The 22,075-nt window shown below is 37.3% G+C and overlaps 1 protein-coding gene across 1 annotated transcript in view; it reads left to right on the top strand.

The window, feature by feature from the left end:
- The window catches only part of BABAM2 (BRISC and BRCA1 A complex member 2), a 161,130-nt gene that overhangs the window by 122,020 nt on the left and 17,035 nt on the right, over nt 1-22,075 (top strand). Inside the window, exons 8-11 of the mRNA XM_066547872.1 lie at nt 1,166-1,265; nt 3,212-3,282; nt 4,731-4,813; nt 19,267-19,420. Of these exons, the coding sequence (XP_066403969.1) occupies nt 1,166-1,265; nt 3,212-3,282; nt 4,731-4,813; nt 19,267-19,420 (408 nt within the window). The remainder of the gene's footprint in view (nt 1-1,165; nt 1,266-3,211; nt 3,283-4,730; nt 4,814-19,266; nt 19,421-22,075) is intronic.

Here is a 22,075-nt window from a genome sequence, read left to right as displayed (position 1 = left end):
GTAAGGGACTATAAAGAAAGATTTAGGTCAGTGCTGCTAGAAGGAAGTAGCATGGACTTTACCTAGTTGTTGCCTTATACAGCCTGATTTAAATAAGTGTTAGATCTTTCCACACCAAAGAAGCCATTATCCTGAGTAATAGCAGGTGTGCTTCAGTCTTCTGTCCTTTGATAGAGGCAAATGGTTCAGCTGCCTAAATACATCTCTGAAGTTACCTTATTTCTGTGAATTCCTGCCATATAGATGCCCAGTATGTGCATGGACAGAATTAATATCCTTGTTTTTGTCATTTCATACTGGGCATGAACAAAACCATAGAATCATAGACTATAATCATAAACCAACGTAGATAAGCAAGAAGGAGCTTATCTGGCCAAGCCACTCCTCAGAGCAGGGCCAGCTCATGACCCCTGTTGTTCAGCTGAGCTTTGAGCATCTCTGAGGACATGGCACCACTGAGCCCCACTTCAGAGAAGCCTCTGACTCCACCATCTCTATAATTTTCCATTAGATAATTGAAGGCGTCAATATGCCTTCAGCTTCCCTCCTCAGTATAGCCCCTCTGCAGTGTTCTCTGAAGACTGAACAAACCCATTTCTTTCAGCATCCTCCTTACATCATCATGTACCTGATAATCTTTCTGGCTCACTGCCCCCTTGATTTAGTAGGTTAACATCAGTGTTCTATTGGGCAGTCCAAAACTGGAGTCAGTGACGTGATTGATATTTGCATCTGGCCATCTATGACTCCTCAGTCCTAATTATTTTGATTATTCTTAGCTGGTTTGACTGAAGGTGGGTTTTGGAACAGCTAAGGACTTCAGGTCCTCGCCTCCCCCACTAACAAGATATCTGAACTACAGTACTCCACATCTTACTGATGAGGGCTAAGAAACAGAACTGTTCACAATGAAAAAGATATTTCCTGAGAGAATGTTTTGCATTAGTGATACTCTTGATTTCAGTGGTTAATTTACAGTGGGTCATGGTATAACCTGTTTTTATAGATGGTATCACTCACTACTTTTTATTATCACCACAGCATAAAGTATACTTCCTCTTGGCCATCTGACTTCAAGAATAGGGAGAGAGGACTGTGCAGAAATAATTTTCAAATCCCAGAGGCTGTACATGTAATGCATTCTTAAATTAACTTATTTTTCTAGTGCACTTGGAGGATCATCTGCCCTTCACATCCCAGCCTTTCCTGGTGGAGGTTGTCTCATCGACTACGTACCCCAAGTATGCCAGCTGCTAACAAACAAGGTAAGCTGCTGCAGACAATCAGTTTTCCTTTCCCTGATGCACTGTACTGCATTTCCACAGACATCATTATTCTTCTGCCAGGTATGTAAAGCAAGGCATACTTAGGCTGAACTACACAGGGAATACATTCTTGGTAAGAGCTGAGTACCTAAGCATGACATTGAATAGAATGACTCCTTTAGGTAAACAAGTGAGTTTGGGATCAGATCCTGGAGCAGTTTTTTTCCTTTCTGTGACATGTTATGATTTAGGATAAAATGTTACTGTGTTGTGCAATACTGCATTGCAGTATACTGGTTTTTAGTAAATACAGATGTGTAGTTTGCATATTATTGTTCTAGTTGCAAGTTCTCATACCCCAGTCATTATTGTAGGTTTTGAGTAGTTTCCGTGATTTTTCTTCTCAGATGTTTCCTCCAGATGAACTGAATCAGCAGTTTCTTTGGATGTTTATACAGTAAGAGCTACTTAAGGTTGCTGAAAAGGTTGTGTTCCAGTTAGCTTACTGTTTAAACAAAAAAGAACAATTATAGTATTTTGAAAGTTTCTCCATTATTTAAGTATAATTTTCAAAAGAAGGCTTAGGGGGTCAACATTTAGATATTGACCTATTACAGACTTCCTGCTTGTATATTATATTTACCTTCAATTGTCTAAATGAAGAGAATAATTTTATCTTTTAGAAAAAGTTTCTTCAGAATGTGTTTCCATAATTACGTTGGAATCTATCATTAGAGTTGTTTTTGTTGTGGTTTTCTGTTAAAATTACTTTCTGTTTTTAAAATCTGCAGGCACACTGGGCTGTTTTTATCCTTTCTTAAACGAAGTCACTTAAGCAAACTTATTGTATGTTTTCCTCTTCCCAGAATAACATTTCAGATCCTACACAAAGCCTTCAAAATAATCTTAGTGTTTTATAAAATATAATGCTTGAGTTTATAAATAGAATCTAAGTTATACAAGACAGCTCTCAGCAATGGTTGTATCAAGACTTTTTCAGTAATTTTAGGAAAGCATTTGCCAGCCAAGGAATTCTAGTATTGCCATAGCCAAGAAAATACTCTTGGTGTTCTTTTCAGTGAGGGAGAAAAGGATCTTAAAATGCTAGTTTTGGTTCTGGAAAGCAAAGGAAGTTACACAGGGAATCACATATAGAACTATACCATAAGTACTTCCAAGCCACCAGTTGTAAAGCAGATGTCCTTGCAGCCTGGTGACACATGCATTGGTTTTGTTATGGGTCAAACCCTGCTCACACTGTTCTCGTAAGTAATGCCATCCAAATCAACAAGAAAACATACATGGTGTGAGGAGAATTTTGCCTTAAGTCTCCAAATTTAGCATTGTTGGATTTTGTCTGTGCCAGGATGGAAGTCTTTAAAAACCCAGAGTGCCTCAGAAACTGATGCTCGCAGTTGAGTAGGTGTCTCCCTGAGTCAGCATGAAACCAGTGAAAGAGCTTAGTGTTCAGAAGATTTTGTTGGAGGTGCAGTCTTCAGAAAACACCCAAGATCGGTTGTGCAAGAAATTTAATTTTTTCTTCTCTTTTATAACCAGAATGTTATTTTGACACTTAGCTTACTGTCAGTTCAGATAATTGATTTGCCTATCACAGATTTCTATTCAAGCTTCAGTAAGGCAAGGATGAGCATTTCTTTCTTTCAGTGTTTGTCTCATGCAGTTAAACAGTGCTTCAGTCTATTGTGAAAGACTAAAGTTTCACTTAGACATGATTGAAGAGATTTCTTTACAAGATATTCTATATGCAAGATCCAGAATTTTTTTCAAAGGCACTTTAGGATTCTTCAGGGAAATCTGCTAAATGTAGGATTCAGAAATTCTACCATGTCAAACATAATCTTCCTTAACAACAAATGCATGGCAAACTGGGCTTTGGGTTTTTTAATCTTTTTATAGCTCTGGATTTATTTTCTTTCTTTTTTAAGGTACAATATGTTATTCAGGGATACCATAAGAGAAGAGAGTACATTGCAGCTTTCCTGAGTCACTTTGGAACGTAAGTTTTCTTCCGATGCATATTTTTCTGTAGCGTGGGGGAGACTCATTTTTTGCATATGGTTTGTGGTTGTGTGGCTGCTGTCCACTGGATGAGATGAAATCTAGTCATTTTTCACAGAATGATGTGTACAGATTGTCTCTCTGTAGCAATACTGGAATGTACTTCTGTGCCAGTGGCCAATCTGATTTTTCTAGAAAATAGGTGATGATGGGAAAGGGACAGTAGGGATTTTCCTTGTGCAGAAGAAGTATGTTCATTTCTGACTCAATTACTTAAGGGGTTTTACACTAACAAGCAGTGACTGAGGTGGGAAAATGGAGAAGCAGGTGTGGTTCCAAGCCTTGCAAGAGCCAGAAACCCCTGCTCAGTGTAAAGGCAGGGCTGGGAGACCAGCTGTTCCCACCAACAACCTGTATGTTGTGTGTCAAGAGATGAGGCTCTTGGGTCCTGTTGCATTCCTGCAGATGAAAGGTGCATGGCCAGGCATGATGACACATTTACTTCAAAAAATCAATTAGTCAGGGCTACTGTGGCACTGTGAAGGGTTGGCACTTTGGTTTCCTGCCTAAACTGAGCCAGAGTCCAAGCCTTTAGCTGATTGTGATAAGGGGTTTCTGCCTCCAAGGAGTGATGACAGTGTCATGGATATTCAGGAGCCCTTCAAATCTCAGGTCTCTCGAGTGAGGTTAGGAAAACAGGTGGCTTCTAGCAAATTTAATACAATGATAAATTGATAACAATAACTTCCACTGAACATATGAGTAAACAGTGCAAGTTTAATCTTTATCAAAACATTTCATTTTCTTCTGAGAAAACTCTATTATAGAAGTGGCCACGTGTTCCTATGATTATATGACATCTGCCTTGTGGTTCATGACTTCTGATACTGTTTCAGACAGAGAATACCAGCTTCTGATGGTTGAAACTTTTAATCCATCTATCAAACAAGTATTCTATATAGAATTTTTTGTTATGATCTCATGTTTTGTATTTTTTATATATACTCTTCCAAATTTTCAAATTTAAACTCTGCTCAGCCTGCTTATTTTCAGTTTTATTCTCTCACTTGCTACAGAAATGAAAAATAATCTTAATTTGAGTAAGGTACAGGGAATTTGTGTGTCTACAGTTTTTATCAATTTAGGACTGCAGATGTGGTAGCAGGTCTTCTTTCATTCAAAAGTGTATTTTAAACTGAAAATGGCCTTTCTTTGAGTAACAACCTTCAATACCTCAGCATAATTAAGACTATTACTGAGATTAAAAGTTTAATCAAATTTACAATTAGCTAGAAAATTGTAACTGTTAATAAAAAAAGCAAATCCTGGAAGATTCTGAACAAACAAACAAAGATAACAATCCCCCTATTACAAAATTTATGTATTCATCATCTAGTATTTGAAGGTAAAAACTGTACTCATTTTTTGTTGTGTTTTTGTTGATAGTGGTGTGGTGGAATATGATGCAGAAGGATTCACAAAGCTTACTCTGTTGCTGATGTGGAAAGATTTTTGCTTCCTTGTTCACAGTGAGTAACACTTTGCCTCAGGCATAAATGTCTAGCCTCTGAAGATACAAGTTCAAAAGGGAAAATGTACAATTACAGGAAACAATTTAAAAGTTTTAGCTATTTTTATCCAGTGCTTAATCTATTTTTGATGTGACTTAGAAAACAAAAATCTTGATTGTATCTAGAGAAGGGGAGAGGATGTACACCAATACTGAAATGTTGGCTTTACAAAATGCCAAAAGGATCTTGGGAAGGTTTTCTGGTCATTTGACTCAAGATTGAGTTCATGGTTGTAACTCAGCTTTTCAAAAGTGTTAGTGATGAAGACTCTACCCAGGAATACCTAAAATCATCTGTAACTGTCAGGAATTAATGCATTGATAACAACTGTAAAGACACTTTATGTAGAAAAAATATATCACATAAGAAATAACAGCATATTGTCATCAGGATCCAAAACTTATTCCTAGACTGAAACTGTGTAGGCAAAACTGTCCTAACAACGTAGCTAGCTTTGCTGTTGTTTAAAATTTTTAAATGAAGATTGTATTACTATCAAAAATACATTTTTAATTTAAATATGTTGGAGTTACTCCATGTGGAAATTAGTAAATGTGGCTTTGATACTGCCTGTTACATATTACCTTAAGTTTCAATTTCTGTTTTTCCTTGTGGTAAGGTGAAATTCATGAAATTCACAGGTAGCAAAGATACTTTCATCTGGGGAAATTCAGTCATGTAATTCTTTAGATTTGATTGTTATTCTTCTTATTTATGTTTAAAATTATTACACTGCAATGTGGGCAGCTGCATCACTGGTGTTTGATAGCATTCTAGCACTGGAGTCTTTCATATTACATAATTTTTTATTGTGGGCTAGCTTTTCATCTGGAAGACTCATGCTGTCTTGATGATGTCACAAAAATTTATCCCAGAGTTTTTAATGCAGGAATTCAGGTTTGCCGTTGTTCAGAGAAGTCCTTCATCCTGTGTTGTGTTGCAGATCATAAAAAATGGTCTCACTAATCCCTTTCCTTCTATGCCCTAAGATTAGCTCACCACACACTAATGATCTTAAGAATCATTAATGATCTTAGAAAACTCAAACCTGAAATTAAAGCTCTTCCATCATGTTATTACAATTTATTTTGGGGGGAAAACAGAATTGAAGTAATATCTTTGGGAAAATTATCCTCATTAAATCTTTACTTACACCTCAACTACAATGGAGAACTGGTCACTGGACAATTGTCTTCTATGAGATGACACTCCTTTATGTGCAACCTTCCTGAAGATTTCCCACCTTTCTTACTCCCCAACATATCTGGGTTAATTTAATCAATGTTAAAATCCCTGTGGATTTGATTTGTGCTCTGAGATAATATACCTTAATACATGTTGAATCACTTAGATTTCAGAGGAATCAAAATTCAAATTTCTGCTAAATAACAGAGCAAGTTTTAACTGTGTAATATTCATGGTATTCAATTAAACTGGCCTGAAAGCTACAATTATAACTGTATAGTTTATCACTATGTATTAACCCTGTGGCCTTAGAAATCATACAGTGGCTTAGCTGTGTAAGCCATTGCATCACTCACTTGTTGAACAATTCAGTGCAAAAGCATTTCTGGTCCATGCATTGAAGGATATTGCAATGAAAGGACTGAAACCTGCACTTCATTTCCTGAGTGAAGTAATGTAGGCTTTCATCTCCTAACCACTGACATAACTATGTATATTAGACTTGAATATTTAGCAAGCATCTAATAAAATGTCTGGGAGAGATAGCAATAAGTTGAAAACTGTTCTACTTTATATATTTACTATAGTATGTAGATAGAGTATTCAGAAGAGAGTAAATAGGTCAGTATACTGCAAGCACTGTGGCATTTCAAATGAAAGGCACCATATTTATTGGCATCTAAATTTTGGTTAAAATTTTAGGTTTGAGGTTGCAATTTAGATGAGATTTATAAACACTAACATGAATTGTATTTCCTTTAGAAGATGGATTCAGAGGTTTCCAAAATAACTTTGGCATTGTTTTGCAACTGTTTGCATTGGGAGTTACAAACTTGTTTGGACACTAGGAAGCAAAAAACATTAGAGTAAGTTGAAATTATTCAGAATAGCTTTATTGAGTAAAGTGGGTTAAAAAGGAGAGGAACAGAAAAATAGTTCTGAATTTCTGAAGCCAAATAACCTTAGAACAACATCATATGCTAAAAAAAAAAAAAAAGACTGGTGCTGTAGTTACAGAATGAAGACCAGAGTCTGCTCATCTGTCTTAAAACACCGAGGAGCTACCTAGCTGCAAACTTAATCATTAGACTAATGAAGCTGCTGGAGTTATTATATTAGATCAAAGACTAGTCCAAGGAACTGTTTCTGTAGTGGTTTAGTTTTCAGAATTAATCAAGTGCTTTCAAATATAAGGCAGAAGAAATAAACATTTAGAGAAGTTTATGCAGCCACATGGGAAAGGAAATCGTTAATCAGGCTTACTGCTTTTGATACTGATAATGTTTATGAGTAAGTCCCAGTATGAAGCTTTGTAAGTAAACTTCAGTAGACTGCTCACTTTTCAATAGACTTTCTCTTCTTGTTTATAAATCAGCTATGATTAGTTTTTGGAGACAGATATTTCCTTGTATTCTTGTTTTTGTATGCAGTATTTATACCATATATAAATTATAGTATCATTTGTGTTGGAAAAGACCTTTAAGATCAAGTCTGGCCATTGATGCAATAACCAATCAATATTAGATGAAGACACAAGTTACATTATCTGTGCATAATTAAGAATTAAGTAGCATTATTGTTATAAACACAAGAGTAGAACTCTGAAGCAACCTGTATTTGGGCTTTTCAAAGATTAATTTTTATTTTGCAAGATCTTTAGGTTATCAGCACTAAAGAGCAGGACAGAAGCTGGACCAGTATGCAGTAGCAAATGAAACACTGCTTGTGTTAGTGGTTGTTTAAGATGTCTTGAAAAGGACAAGCATTAAACTAAAAAGGGTTTGTTTCACTGAACAGTATTTTAGGGGGTAGAGAATATTGAAGGCTGCCAGCATTTATATTTCCAGTTTATTTGGGATCTCAGTCAAGGTGAAGTTGGTTGGGATCATTTGCTGGAAATGACCTTGGCTGACTGTAAGGGATTTCAGTTTCTTTGTGGAAAATGCCACTGACCCAGGAGTTCCAAAGTGCTGGTCATGTAAAAGCTCAAGTTTAAATGATGATCATTCTTGCTATGGGAATGCCAACATAAGTAGTTTTTGTCTACCCTTTAACTTGTCTGTGCAGTTAGGTGGTTGTCTCTGGTAGAGGATAGATCAGAAACAGCATCCCAGCAAGAAGAAAGTTTTGAAACAAGAGAGAGCAAGCAAGCAAGGGACCTAAAGCATTAGTTGGCTAAGAGGAGACTATGCCTTATGAGTGTCAGGCCTTGGGTAGGCACCTGCTTCTGGATTCAGGGGTTTTTGGTGGATGTTACCAAGACCAGCTTCTGATGCATTCTTGTTTGAATATTGCTGTCTGCACACATTTGTCAGTCTTTTCAAGAAAAGTTATGAGTATAAAGTATAAAACCTTGTCTGCCTGAGCCATGTCCTAAAAAAATGGGCCAAGTATTGAGTGGAATATTTACATTAGATTGTTTCTCTGAGTTTTTATCTAATGAGGTGTTATAACTTTCTTATGTTGTTATTTTATTCTTCTCATTGCTCCTTAAATGAAAATGAGAATTTATGACTCTGAAAACTAAAGGTAAAAAGAGAACATGACTATGTGAATAACAAGGTGGTATCTGGTCCTGTCAGGAAAGCAGGATAGTTCAGCCGAAATGCCAAGCATAACAAAATAAATGTTTTAACAGTCTAGGATGAGAAGTTCAATGCTCATCAAAACAATCTGTAAATATTGTAAAAGACTGTCATTTCATTCTTAAATGAGAAACTGTAGATTAAGAAAGCCCCAGTGATGCAAAAGTGGCTAGAGAAAATCAAATTTGGACCTTATGCTTGGGAATAAGTGTCTTCCTTTTTGATGGTCTTCTCCTCTGACTCAGTATTTTAGTTGGTTCAATGTATTTCTTTGATTTTTGTCTTGAGAGTTTCTGAAAGCATGTTCTGCCTACAGCAAAATATACCCTGAACTGACCAGGTTTCTTAAAAACTTTGTACATTGTTCCAGTCCCTCAGAACAAAGCATTCCCTGGGCCACCTCCTGTGTAGTGAGGTTCTCTTGCTTACTGAAGTCAGTGAAATCTGCAGGTACGCTGCAGTGCTGTGGACAGGCAGCGTGATGGAAAAGTAGCCTGAGTCACAGGCGCACTAAACTAGGCATGGGCTTTGGCAGGGGCTATTCACAGGACTCAATTGTAGCATTTGGAAAATTAATGAGTCTTTTGCTGATCATTTTTCTCCATGGTGTATTTTTTCCCTTTTTTTCTAAGGCATACTGCCAAGTAGATTTAGTTTGAAATTTTTATTGAAAGCTGGTAATTTTATTTTAGACATTAAGAGTGCTTTAAACATTTTGTTCCTTTGATTCCACCTTGGCTATCTACTTGTATGTGAGCCAAATTAGATTTTTTTTTTTAATATACGTATTCATAATGGATGCAAGTGAATCTGAAGTGATTTTCTTTCCCTCTTTTTCTGTTTCTCTAGGTTAATTTTGTTTTCATGTCACTCAGAATAAGCTAGTTGTAGGTTCCTATTTGTAATTACAGAAAAAGGGAGAATGGACAGCAGAAAGCTCATAAAACTTGGTATGGACAGCAACAAACAGGAAGCAACAGTTGTGATACTAATTAGGCTTTATAGGAATCTTATAGATGGCCTGATGTGGGTGGACTGGCAAGGTATTTTAAAATGTCATTTTGCTGTGGATATTACTTTTTTAATTTCTGAGAAACACGTGTGTTTGCCACACTTTTAAAACTGTAGTGTATTGCTGCAGACATTAATTGACATTCTTCCTGCAACTACAAGCACTTTAACAAATGGACTGAAAGGTTTTGTAATAACTTCTTATAAAATTGCACTTTTCAGAAAAGTGAACTGTTGATTCTTTTTATTTTTTTAATATATTTCTAGAGTATGACTACTATGTGCCCAAGTATGTGACAGATAACTAAAATTCTCAGGAAAGGTACCCGCCATGGAAAAAGGGTATAATCCTATTTTATCCACTCAATTTTTGTAAAGAAATAATTAGGTCACAAAAAGTAATTGATAGGGGCAGGATTGAGCACAGGTTGTGGTGCTTATTCTTCTTAGTCCATGTCTGGTTTGTGTCTACATGCTTTGGTAACTCACTGATAGTTTTTCTCTAAGATGAGAACTGCTTTAAAGGTGTGAAATACACCAAGTTCAAAATTGCTCATAATAGCAAGCAGGAAGCAAATATCTTGTTTTCAGTCCAGAAAGAGTTGATGAGCAGGGTTTTCATGGATGAATCCTGGGTTCAATACCAGGTAATGCTTTCAGAAAAGAAGCAGGATGGTACACAGCACTACAGGATTATTAGAGATATGAAATTTCTAGAAATAAGAGCTGCATCAAGATAAGAAACATTTTCTGAATCATTCTTCCGTCTCTTTCCTCCTTCTATGCAATGACAATCACTTTGTCACCAAAATAAATTTTTTTTCTAAGAATCTCTACGTGACAGCAATAGCACACAGAGGCAAGCGCTGAATACATTTTAGGAAATAGAAATATAGTTCATTTTGTAATAAAAAGGATACACCTTAGTTTAGAGATGGAACTGGTCACAAAGATGCATAAATTTCAAAATGGGAGAAGGAGGGAGTGTTTAAGCTGGTTTTCTGTCTCCTTTGTCAGCACTGCCCCTGCCTCGTTCAGCAGCAGTCCTATCTTTTCCCTAGTCATACTTTTACTGTTGCTGTAGCAGCCCATCTTGTTGTCCTTAACTCACATTGCCAGATTCAATTCTAGGTCAGCTCTGACGTTCCCAGTCCTGTCTCTGCATGCTCAGGGAGTGTCCACATCTCCTGTGATTCCTTTTTGTGCTTGAGTTTTATCAGTTCCTTGCTTATCCATGTAGGCCTCCTGCTGGTAGTGTTTGCCTTTCTGCTCACTAGGATAGACTGTTCTTGAGCTTGGAGAAGGTCATCATGGACCCATCTTCTCACCAGGACCGTTATCCCATAGGAGTTTTCCATGGGAGGAGCAAGATCCCTGAACAGCCTGAAGTCTGCTCCTTGAAGCTTAGGGGTGTGATCCCTGATGTTTGTTTTGCATCATCTTCAAATGGTGATTCACAAATGCACCAAAAATGGCTGGTGGTCTAGAAAGCGTGTCATAAAAGTGTTCCACAAAGTAGTTCTTTGGGTCAAAAAGCAATAGAGAGATAAGCTTTTAGTAGTGTGTAAGGTAGCGTGAAGAGTAAAAGTGGTAATTGTGATGTTCAGGAGTGGGAAGATGCAGTGGGCCTGTACTGCAGTTAAAAATACCTGGAGTGGCTTAATTGGCTGTGTGGGCCAGATGGGATTACACTGGCTTGGGTTTTGAAAGCTGCAAGCAGCAAAGGTTGGAAGAACAGGATAGCAGGTGTGGCAGCACAGGGTCCTCTTGACCTGCAGGATAATGTCACACTCACCCCAGATGAGAGTGAAGTAAAATAGTTTTCTTTCAAATCCCAGGAAGCATTTAAAACAGAAAAAAACCTATTTATTTGCAAGCATCATAATTTTAATAAAATATTGGTGAGAGAAGACAGTGGTTTTGCACATCTGCTTTTCAGGTAAAAACATGGTTTAGATGTCTTCCTGTCCAGTTGGAAAGTAACAGAAAACTTCTCAGCATCTCTCGGTGTATCTCTGCTCAGAAAGCAGAGGAGCGTTTTTTGCAGTGATCCATGCCTGTGCCAAGAAAGGGCATGGCTTGCTTTTTACACCCATAACAACTGCAACTGTATTTAAGTTTCAAGCTTCAAACAATTCAGATGGAGAAGAGACAGCTTTTAGTCACATCAATCTCATCAGCACTTCCAGAAGTTACTATAGAAACTGTAACAGCAGAAACAATAAAAGGAAATAAAAACGGAAGGAGGAGGGAATGAAGATCTTTCAGAATTTGAAGTAAAAATAAAACAAAATACAAGTAAGTAGCTGAAGCTGGTAATAAGAAGCCTTTTACTTAATTAAGATAGATATAATTACAGAAATTAGAGAAGGAAAAGACCTGTAAGTCCATTATGCTGTTTCTTTGGGTCAATATAGGATTGTAAGATATTCCTCAGGAAGTAGTCCAGTCTTGCTGTCCAGTAAGAGAAATCCAATAAGAGTATGACATAGGTGGGGTGGGCAATGACAAACAAATGCAAGAAGCTGTTATAAAGCTGTTTTCAGATTAAAGTATGCTCTGTTTCGTGGTGTTGGACCACATAGCTGGAAACTGCTTGAAGACTATCTTGATTTGATCTGTTACTTAGTTCCTCTGTAAAACTAAACCGATAGTTAGATACTCTGTCTGCAGCACACAACTGTAACTTCAGTCATTCAAAATATTTTTATCACTTTTATTAAAAATGTTGGTTTGTATGAAGGATGGAATACTTTAAAAAAAGTTTCAGGTTATACTAAAGACATGGGATGTTTTTACAACCATATAATATGCTTATGTTGAAAGAAAATCAAAACAATTGTAGTCATAAATCTAGTTGCCACTGGTGCCTAGATTGTATTATATATATATAGTTCCCACTATCAGTGCAAGGAGAACCACAAGGTGGATACAGAAATGTTGTGCAGCCCTCCTTAAATAAAAATGGGTTACATTGCATTTAAAGAGACCCAAACAGACAAAACCAACTAACAAACCAAAACAAAGAAAGCTAATTAAACAAATCTACTCTGTAATGTGTCAGAATAGTTTAATCCATCACAATTCATTGTTTCCATTTTGCCTACAGTGGTTTGTATTTTATTGTTTAGTATAGTATATTCTGTTAATAAAATAGTTGTTCCTCTTTTTTTTGGAGTATTTACTTCTATTTCTGTAGTATTTATTTGAAAGTATTTCATACATAAGTCATCTTACTTATTTACTATACAAGTGTTGACTTTGCCAATGGGGTGGATATTTCCCGTAGCAAGGGCAGACCTAATTATTTCAAAACCAGCTGTGATTACCAACACACCCAAAATGCCATTAGTGTCTCAGCTAAAATTCCATACACAGCTTTTCCTTTCAGATTTGAAATTTTGAAATGTTGATTTCAAAATAGCATCTTCCTGCAAAAAAACTGTTTTTCTCTAGAAGGGATGTCAGCCCTAATAATATTTAACAAATTCAAATTCCTGTGACTGCGCTCTGTTAACCTAAAGTCCCACAGTAATGCCATTGATATGTTATTTGTCATCCTTGCTTTCTCATTCCTGCAAGAATAAATCATCACACACCAAAGCAGGATAGCTGTGGCATTCAGTAATTTTTTGTGTATTTTAAGCCAAGTTTCCCCTTTCATTTTTTGCCAGTAGAATGTAGGCCAAAGACCTTCAGAACACACGAGTCCAGGAAAGATTCACTAGGGAAAGTAGCCTGAAATCCTGCCCTGAGGAACTTTGTGCTAGACACTACAGCCCCCAGAATGCCTGTGGCTAAATCTATTCTGGCTTCTCCGTAGGAACCATGATCAATATGAATTCTGAAAGGCTTCTGCACTGGAATTTTTATCTAAAAACTGAAGGAATTTCTTTTTCCTTGAAGTTAGGTAAAGATTTTTCACCCATTGTACGGGCTGTCTGAATCACCTGTCTCATAGGAGAAGTCATGTCAAAAAATCTAGTATAAATTTTCTTTTAAAACAGGGCTTGAGAGATGTGTAAGTGATATGGTATATGTATTGCCATGGAGTTGCACTGAAAATTCACATGGGTCTCATCCACATCATTACAGGAAAACTGCAGAGCTCTGAGTTCAAGGAGCTTTTCAGTTTGAGGCCATGCATTCAAATCCACTGTTTTTCCCGGCAGTGTGAGCTCAATTGCAAGTAAGGCAGAGAGAATGTGAAATTCAGTGAACCAAAAAAAGAACAGGCAGAAAGATGATGAATATGTACTAATAAGAGACAGAAATGCAGTTCTGGAGCCTGGAATATGTGTTTCCTGTTTCCATTACTTACTTCATCAGAAGTACTTGAGTGCAGAGGCAGTCTCTCGCCAAAGCTGGATGATAAGTAAGGAGTGAGTCAGGGAAGTTTGGGAAGAGAACAGCTAGTATCAGGCTAAGAGTCTTCAGTGTTCTCTGGAGACGTGAGATTTGGCATATCCTTCTTGGTTTTCTGGTGAAATAATTGTAACAAAACCTCTCACATGTCCAGTAATCATGGATTCTGAAGTATGTACTGTGGCAGTCAGCATTGGAAGGACTTGTGTTTGGCTATATAGAGTATTTTCTACTAGTAAGTCTCAGAAGAATTGCATCCCACAGGCTGGTACTTAGCATCAGCAGGCAGGTTGACTGTTCTTTCCTTGTTCCTTCATTCCTGATCTGGAATCCCTAAAGAACCTCTGAACGCATGAATGTGCTGTGAAACTGTTTTTTAAATATTTTACATAGCTAACATCATTCTTATAATGATTAGGATCATCACATTGAAAAGCTCATGCAGAAATGAACACATTTAATTGGAGCAAGACTTCAGTGTTGTGCAGTAAATAAATGCGGAGGGGAGAAGCCAGAACAGTGTCTCCTTTGGCCAGCTCTGTGCAGCCTAGGACTGTTTAGAACTGGAAACCACAATGTGTTATCTTCTGTTTGAAGGCAGCTCCATAAAGCAAGTACGGATTGAACTAAGGTTGTGCAGGCCATAAAATCTTGTCAAAGTAGAAATCTCAACAATATAATATCCAGATCACTCAGTGTTCATGAGTGCAAAACAAATTTCAGGTGCAATAAACTGCTGCAGAATCAAGCATCCCAAAGGTTAGTAAGATAACCAGTATGGCAGCATCCAAGGATTTAAATGATGAATTCAGTGAGTAAATAGTGGCTTTTGTGAAAACAATTATCTGGATTTATCCAGTGCCACACGAAGGATAAATAAACCTTTTCCCTAGGACAGGGGAACAGTATATGGAAAATTTTTTAAATGTTACTGTCTAAGTGCTTTGAAATATATTAATGGTCACCAAGCATTTCAAGCATGGTTTTGTTCTTCCATCTCTTTTCTCCGGTGCTTAAAGGTGGAAAGGAAGGCACTGCAGTAAACCTGCTCTTTTCTTCTGAGCATTTTTCCTTCAGAAAACCTGTAGCAGCACTGGTAGATGCTTTTTCTGAGACATTCCTTCCATATTTCATATCCTGTTGAACGAGTCATCAAATTAGATGCTGAAGATACTATTTTAAAGTTAATAGGATAGTCAAAATCAACTCTGTACTTGTTGACATAAGCTTAACAAACTAGGTAACCTGTTCCAGGCCTCAGATTGCTGTTTTTTAAGAAAACAAACAATTCAACCTTGCAGATGCATTGCACAGTTTGTTAGCTATTAGTAAACCAAGATTTTGGCTTTAAGGTAACTATGTTTTGAATATATGTACGCATTAAATACTAAGTCAAGAGAAGCAAATTTGTATGTTACTTCTAGATAGTTTCTTGTGTTTCAAAAAGAGAGCAACTTCAACTATTTATAAACTGTAATTAAGTTTCTTTACAACATGACTCATTCTCAACAAGCAAGTCCTTTTTCTTTTGCTTTCTTATGAACTGTGTGGGAAAATTAGGGTTCAATCAGTGAAGAATTTACTCAATGCTTAATTACCCATAAACAGCCCTCCAAGTTCTGCTCATGTAGTGCTTGCATAAAGACATTATTTTCCCCACTCTACGGCTGTCTAAAATTTGACTTTTAAAGAATGATCTGTAAATTGTAATGTAGGAGAAAGCAGTGTTTTACTGGATTCCTTCTCCAATCTGCTTCTTTAAGTTCCTCTTACATTAACAGTATGATGCTTAGGAGAGCCAAAGTAAGAAATCATCAGATTTAAATTACTTTGAGCATGGAACTAAATTAGAAAGTTTTACTTTCCTGAATGAGCTAATTGTTTAAATTTTCCAAAGGAAATGTTTCTATTTCTGCAAGAGAAGGGGTAAATGGGACTTCCTCTGACATAATTTTCATTTTAAATCTTGAGTTTGACAGCAGCATTTTTACCTTCATAACCAAATATTACTGCTTAACTGCATGACTTGTATAAGCTTGCTAGTTGAAATGACTCACTTACGCAGATGAAGTTATTTTTAGGGAGATAATTTGCACTGTTTAGAAGAGAGGAAAAAAGGGAGAGAGAGTCCTACTAAGAGATAGATCTCTCATTATAGTTTACAGAGCTCATGAACCCAGCATCCAAGCAAAAGATGACTAAGCAGGGGTCTATTGGTACTTTCAGGAATTTACAGACATGAGTCATCTGCTTATTTTCTGCAGACATATCACCAGGGTACTTTGTGAGTCAGCTGTTATTTGGGAATAGTACTTGTATTCAACAGGAATACGTTTTTGTAGTTCTTAGGTAACTAGCATGCCAAACCAACACAGGCTTTTACACTTTGTCTAGTTCAGGTGTTAATTTACAAAACTGATGCCTTGTTTACAAAACTGATGTGTTGTTCTTAACTGTGATGCATTTTTCATGGCAAAGTGTGAATGGTTGTCTTGCATGTAATTACAGTAACACCTTTGTCATCTTAGATATTGCATGAAGGCAGATTTGATTTTGTATTAATGTACAGATTAAGAGTCAGACTGCCTACACATGACCAGGTAAAAAGAAGAATTTTCTTTAGCAAGCCATGTGTGATGATGAGCAGAATTTGACATTTCATGTCCAACACACCTTGCCAGCATTAATTACCAGTGGTACTTACTTATTTTTTTCATTCTGGGCACCAACAGTGTCAATGCACAGGCCTCCACTGGGATGGGAGCAAGTTCTTGCCTTCCTTTCCTATTGCTGAAATAATAGCTGGCTACCTTGAGATATGTATAACACTTTAAACTCAAGGCTATTTCCTGTTTACTGGCCTTTTAGGTGTGGTTGTGTTCCAGAATTAGGGACAGGTTTTTTTACTTGGTCTGGACTCATCCACACCTTGTATTAAGGAAACACTTGGGTTAGAAAACTGGAAGTTTGGCAATTTCACATGAAGGGTATTATTATAAATCAAAGGGAGTTTAAATTTTTCAAAACTCTACTTGCAGTTCAGGGTAATGCTGCTACTGTCCAGATGTGGGATGCACAGTTTTGAATCTAGTTTGATTATCTGATTTATGTGATCAGTTTATAATGTAATTCCTGAAAATTCCTATACAGATTTTGGTTAATAGAATATATTTTGGTGGTACCTTGTCATAACAAATGCAGGTGTCCCTGTAGTGAGAGCACTGCCTTGATTATCCATTTTAAACAGCATTTCTAGTGCTAGGTACTCTGCCCTGAGAGCCCACCTTTAGTTGTAGGTAACAGGGGAAAAAATATTGCTCCTTACATGTGTTATGAGATGGCAATTTTGAAGGGAAAGTTAATGGAAGTTAGAAATTCTTTACTAAAAGGTCGAGTACAAGGACTAAATTATTATTTGAATGCTTTGCTAAAGTTTGTTATTCCTCTCACTCAAATAAAATAAGTGATAAAATACAAAAGTATACAAACTTGGTTTCTCTTAAGGAGTTGGTACTTCAGAATGAAAAAGATACACTAGAGAAACAGTTTAAGCACTCAGAACTGAGGGATTATATTTATAAGATTAAAATAGAGAATCAGTCTTCTTGATTCTTTACCCTTTTCCATGGTGGAGTGCTTCAGAGAGCGAGGCACACACATCATTTGTGAGGGGAGGGGACAGCATGCTGGCTGATAAATGGCCAGGTCAAACCAATGTTGTTCCGGGTTGTTATTTAGTAATCACATTATAAAGAGGAATTCGACAGAGCAATCTTTGAATCTAACCTTTGTTAAAGCGGTGATCTGCCCTCAAATTAGCAGAACTCTGCCCATGTCATTACTACTTAAATATCTGCTGGGAGCTGCTGTGTGGGCTGAGTCACCCTGGCTCCAGGAGTTGTCACGTGTGGCTCAGACACTGGGTCATGAACTGAGCCAGCCCTGTCCTCCACGGGAGGATTTGTTGTATTTTGGGACCATGGCTGCAGTAGCACATTTAATTTAGTGTGCTTCATGGCTATAAGTGCTTCTGCTCCTAGAGCTTGGAGGGTCCTTTAGAGCAAAGGAGGTAGGGTGCAGCTGATGCATATCTGAGTATTTAGATGTGATTCGATAAACTGAAAAATGAAGGAACTAGCAGGATGATAGCATGGAATTTGGAAAATAAAACCTGTCTTAAACTGATTCCTCAGTCTGTTAGCAGAGATTTCACTGGAGGTGCTAGAATCTCTGGAAGTATTTAAAATACAATTCCATTGCAGTGTTCTTTCACTGTACAGAATTTTAAAAATGTGATTTGGAGGATATCAAAAAGTATGGGTTTAGGTGCTTTATAAAGGAAGCCTACATCTTTAAAAGAAATTACCATTCTTCACTTAATTTGGGTGTTAGATTAGACATTTAATATTAGTAATTCAAGTCTGTTGTCATAACTCAGTTTAACTGCAGATTTCTGAAGCCTCCTGAAATAAGAAATAGACCAAGAAAATACAAACTATAATTCTAACAATGAAAAAGTTAAAAACTAGTTCTGACCAAGAAAACATGCACAGTTTCTAACTGTTGTAGACTATTTTATTGTTCACCAGACCTAGCTGATCATGAGACAGTGATAAGCAAAGGGAACTAAGAGGTTCTGATTTTTATTTTTAGTGGGATATTTTGGGTAATAATGACTTTGTGGTGTGTTTTTAGCTTTGTGGGTGTTTTCTTGTCTAGCAAATGACAGCAAGCTTAAATCTTTTCCAGCTCATATGACTGAATCTTTCTACATTCTATATCAACTCATTTGGCTGCTTTAGGACACAGATAGCTGTAAAATAAGGATGATAATGCTTTTGATGTCCATGAGGACACTGAAATATATTGGTTAAGCAGATAAATTTGGTTTTTTAATGGAAAGCAAAGCAGAATGTATTTTGTGAAATTTTGAAAGGGAAGATTTCACAATAAAAGTAGGGGTGTTTTTAAATAACTAAATAACCCTGGTGAAGATTTTATGATTAACATAGCAGTGCACTAGCTACACTTTTTTAAAATCATGTACTTTACAGAAGTGTTTTGGTAAAGCAAAGTGTCCCATACAGCAATAGGTTGGAATCATTGCTTATAAGAAATGCAGAAGGATGTTCTAGAACTAACCATCAGTTTCTCCTTTTCTGACACCTTTAAACCAATAGAATGGTCTGATATATTCCCACTAAGCAAAAAGGAAAAAATACACGAGCATATTTTTATAACTCTTTTTTTCCTTTTGAATTGCAGTTGACCTACCCCTCTATTTTCCTCGAGACCAACCAACCCTAACATTTCAGTCTGTCTACCACTTCACCAACAGTGGCCAGCTGTACTCCCAGGCCCAGAAGAATTACCCATACAGCCCCCGATGGGATGGCAATGAAATGGCCAAGAGAGCAAAGTAAGTCAGATTGCTGTTTCCTACTAAGCATTCCATTTGTTTCATGGTCTTTGGTGGGTAGAAATTTCATGGATGTAACTGTGCATTTTCAGGGTTACAAAAGCTGAACATGTTCTTGTTCTCATACAGTCCTGGTGTTCCTGTAGATGAGTGTAGACAGATACCAATCATGCTTATGTCATTAGTGCCAGAGGACTGAACAAAAGAAGGCGCTTTCTGCCAGGCTTTGTATGGCACGGAGCAGTGACAGTCTCTGCTCCAGAGAACTTCCAGCCTAAGTAGATGAGATAGCCCCCAGCAGGAGTAACCTGCATGGTAGCAGTCAGTCAAGGTAACTCCCTGGGGTTGTGTGGGTGTTGAGGGGACCCTGAAGGGAAGCATGTGAGATGAAGAGGGCAAGGAAGAAAAACCTGAAAGATCTGGAATTAGGCTGTAATGAAAAGGCACAGAAGAACAGGAGGAGGTAGAGCAAACCACCATTCCAGCATAGGAGGCAGCCCTATCAGATCTGGAGAAAGTTATCTGAAAATCTGAATGTGTCTTGCTTTATTGCCTTTTTGTTGGATGGAAACAGAGAATCGCTGTCTCCTTCCTCTGCATTTTTTCTGCAAACCCTCATTTTGGGTGAGGAGAGATCACTTCAGTCTGTGTACCCCTTTAGTTAACAATGACAGGGCAGCCTCACAGAGAGGTTCTGTTACAAGGGCAAGCTGCCATAGGCAGTGGTGTCCCCAGAGCTAGATATTGTCCCTGTCTTCTCAGGAAGCAGAACAGATTTTACCTGAATAGGGAAGTTAAGGCAGCAGGCTTGCTGCAGTGTTTTAATTTTGCAAAGTGTAAAAATATTAGAACAGCGAGAGATTTAAGCAGGCTGATTATCAGTTGTTCAGCATGTAAAAGCATCAAACTGCATAAATCACAGGGCGTATTGGGATGAACATTTTGAATGACAGTCAGAAGATTAAATTAAATCGGCAAATATGCATAAAGAAGAGTTGAAACAAAAATAGTTCAAGCTGAGTAAATCAAATGAGTGGCATGGTCAGAGTCTGTAATTTGGAAATAATGGAAGCAAACAACAATTGACTGATGCATTTGTAGATTTTTATACTAATCTAAATTCTATGGAAAACATCAAGTAACATTTGATTTGGAATTTTAATATGCATTGGATTAAAAAATTTTTGGTAGTATTTGGTTTTGCCACTATACTGTTTATAGGAGCACCACTTCTTAATCAACTATGATTTTTTGTGTGTATTTGTGTGGACTTTCTTCTTTTCTTTAGGAGGATGAGTATTTTGTTTACTTAAAAAAAAAAAAAACAACAAGAAGAACAATAACTGGAAGCATTACTGTGGCTTTTTTTATGACCATACTACAAAATGCATTTCTTTTGTAGCTGAAAGCTTACAAGTACCTATGTGCTGTCTGCTAAGTGCATTCGCTTATGAGTGGGTGTATACAAATGGACTTCACTGCCCTGCACTTGGAATTTAGAAGTATGACAACAGTTCTTTCTAAAAGCACTAAATGTGTACACTTACTATCACATGTACGTTTGGTGAGGTTATTCACTCTTACGTTGGAGGCTCTGCACTGAAGCTTTACACTGGCTGCGTAATAGGAGAGGGATGATGAGAAGCGGGGGAAGGCAGTGCTGAGATGTCTGAAATAGCAATCACTGAGCTGCTCAGAGACACAAACTGCTCCACTTAAAAGCGCTTCGCTTGCAGGAACAGCTAGTGATTCCTCAGTAGGTACCATAAATAAATCTGCATCAAGGAAAATATGATGTTCTGATACATGTGAGCATATTTTAAGAAAGATTTTGAACACAATTGAGCGTCTTATGTAAACAGTGTTTAAAATATTTGCTAGGGCTTCTTAGAATAGGTTAGTGTGTTTTAACATAACCAAATAACTTCTTATTCTACTTAATTTTTACCACAGACCTGTTATGGACCAAGTATATGGGAATATATGTTGATATGTGGGAAAGCATTCTGATGAGACGTATTAGTTCAAACAACACATGAAAACTTCCCAAATAAAAACAGGAATAAAAGAACACATTATTTACCCTCTAGAAACAATGTCATTCTACTCTGCTGAAGTAAATTTAGCCCTAGTTAAATCAGAGACAACTTGTTTGTGTTTCTAAATACTGTCAATTAGGGTTTGCTTATATATAGTCTTTTTTCCTCTTAGCAAAATTGTCTCCCAAGTGCTCAGCATTCTTTGAGACAAAACGTCTCTGTTTATCTTCCTGGCCATTGCTCTAGGGCCACAGGATCTCCCACTTGATATTCCAGTATCTGACCAAGTTCTCCACCCTTCTTCTCAGACTTCAGGGATCAGTGTACTCTGTCTTCCTCACTGGGGCTAAAGACACCATCAGGGATAGCTTTTGCTTGCTCTTGCACCAACTGTAGGAGCATCATCCAGTTGGAAATGGCATCAGTCACAGCTTTCCTCATCCTCAATTTTGGCAAGCCCTGTCTCTGTTTTCAGCAACTCAACACAGCCTGTTTATTCATGGGCAGAGCTGTCATAAGTTCATTCCAAAGGGACTTTGATTCTGTGCCCAGCCTTCTCCCAAGGTTGTTTTGGTATGGGTTGTTGATTTTTTTTTCCAAACAGATGAGCCCATCC

This window comes from Molothrus aeneus, chromosome 3 (genome assembly GCF_037042795.1).
Source record: "Molothrus aeneus isolate 106 chromosome 3, BPBGC_Maene_1.0, whole genome shotgun sequence".
Lineage (NCBI taxonomy): Eukaryota > Metazoa > Chordata > Aves > Passeriformes > Icteridae > Molothrus > Molothrus aeneus.
This window is presented reverse-complemented; position numbering and strand designations above follow the sequence as displayed.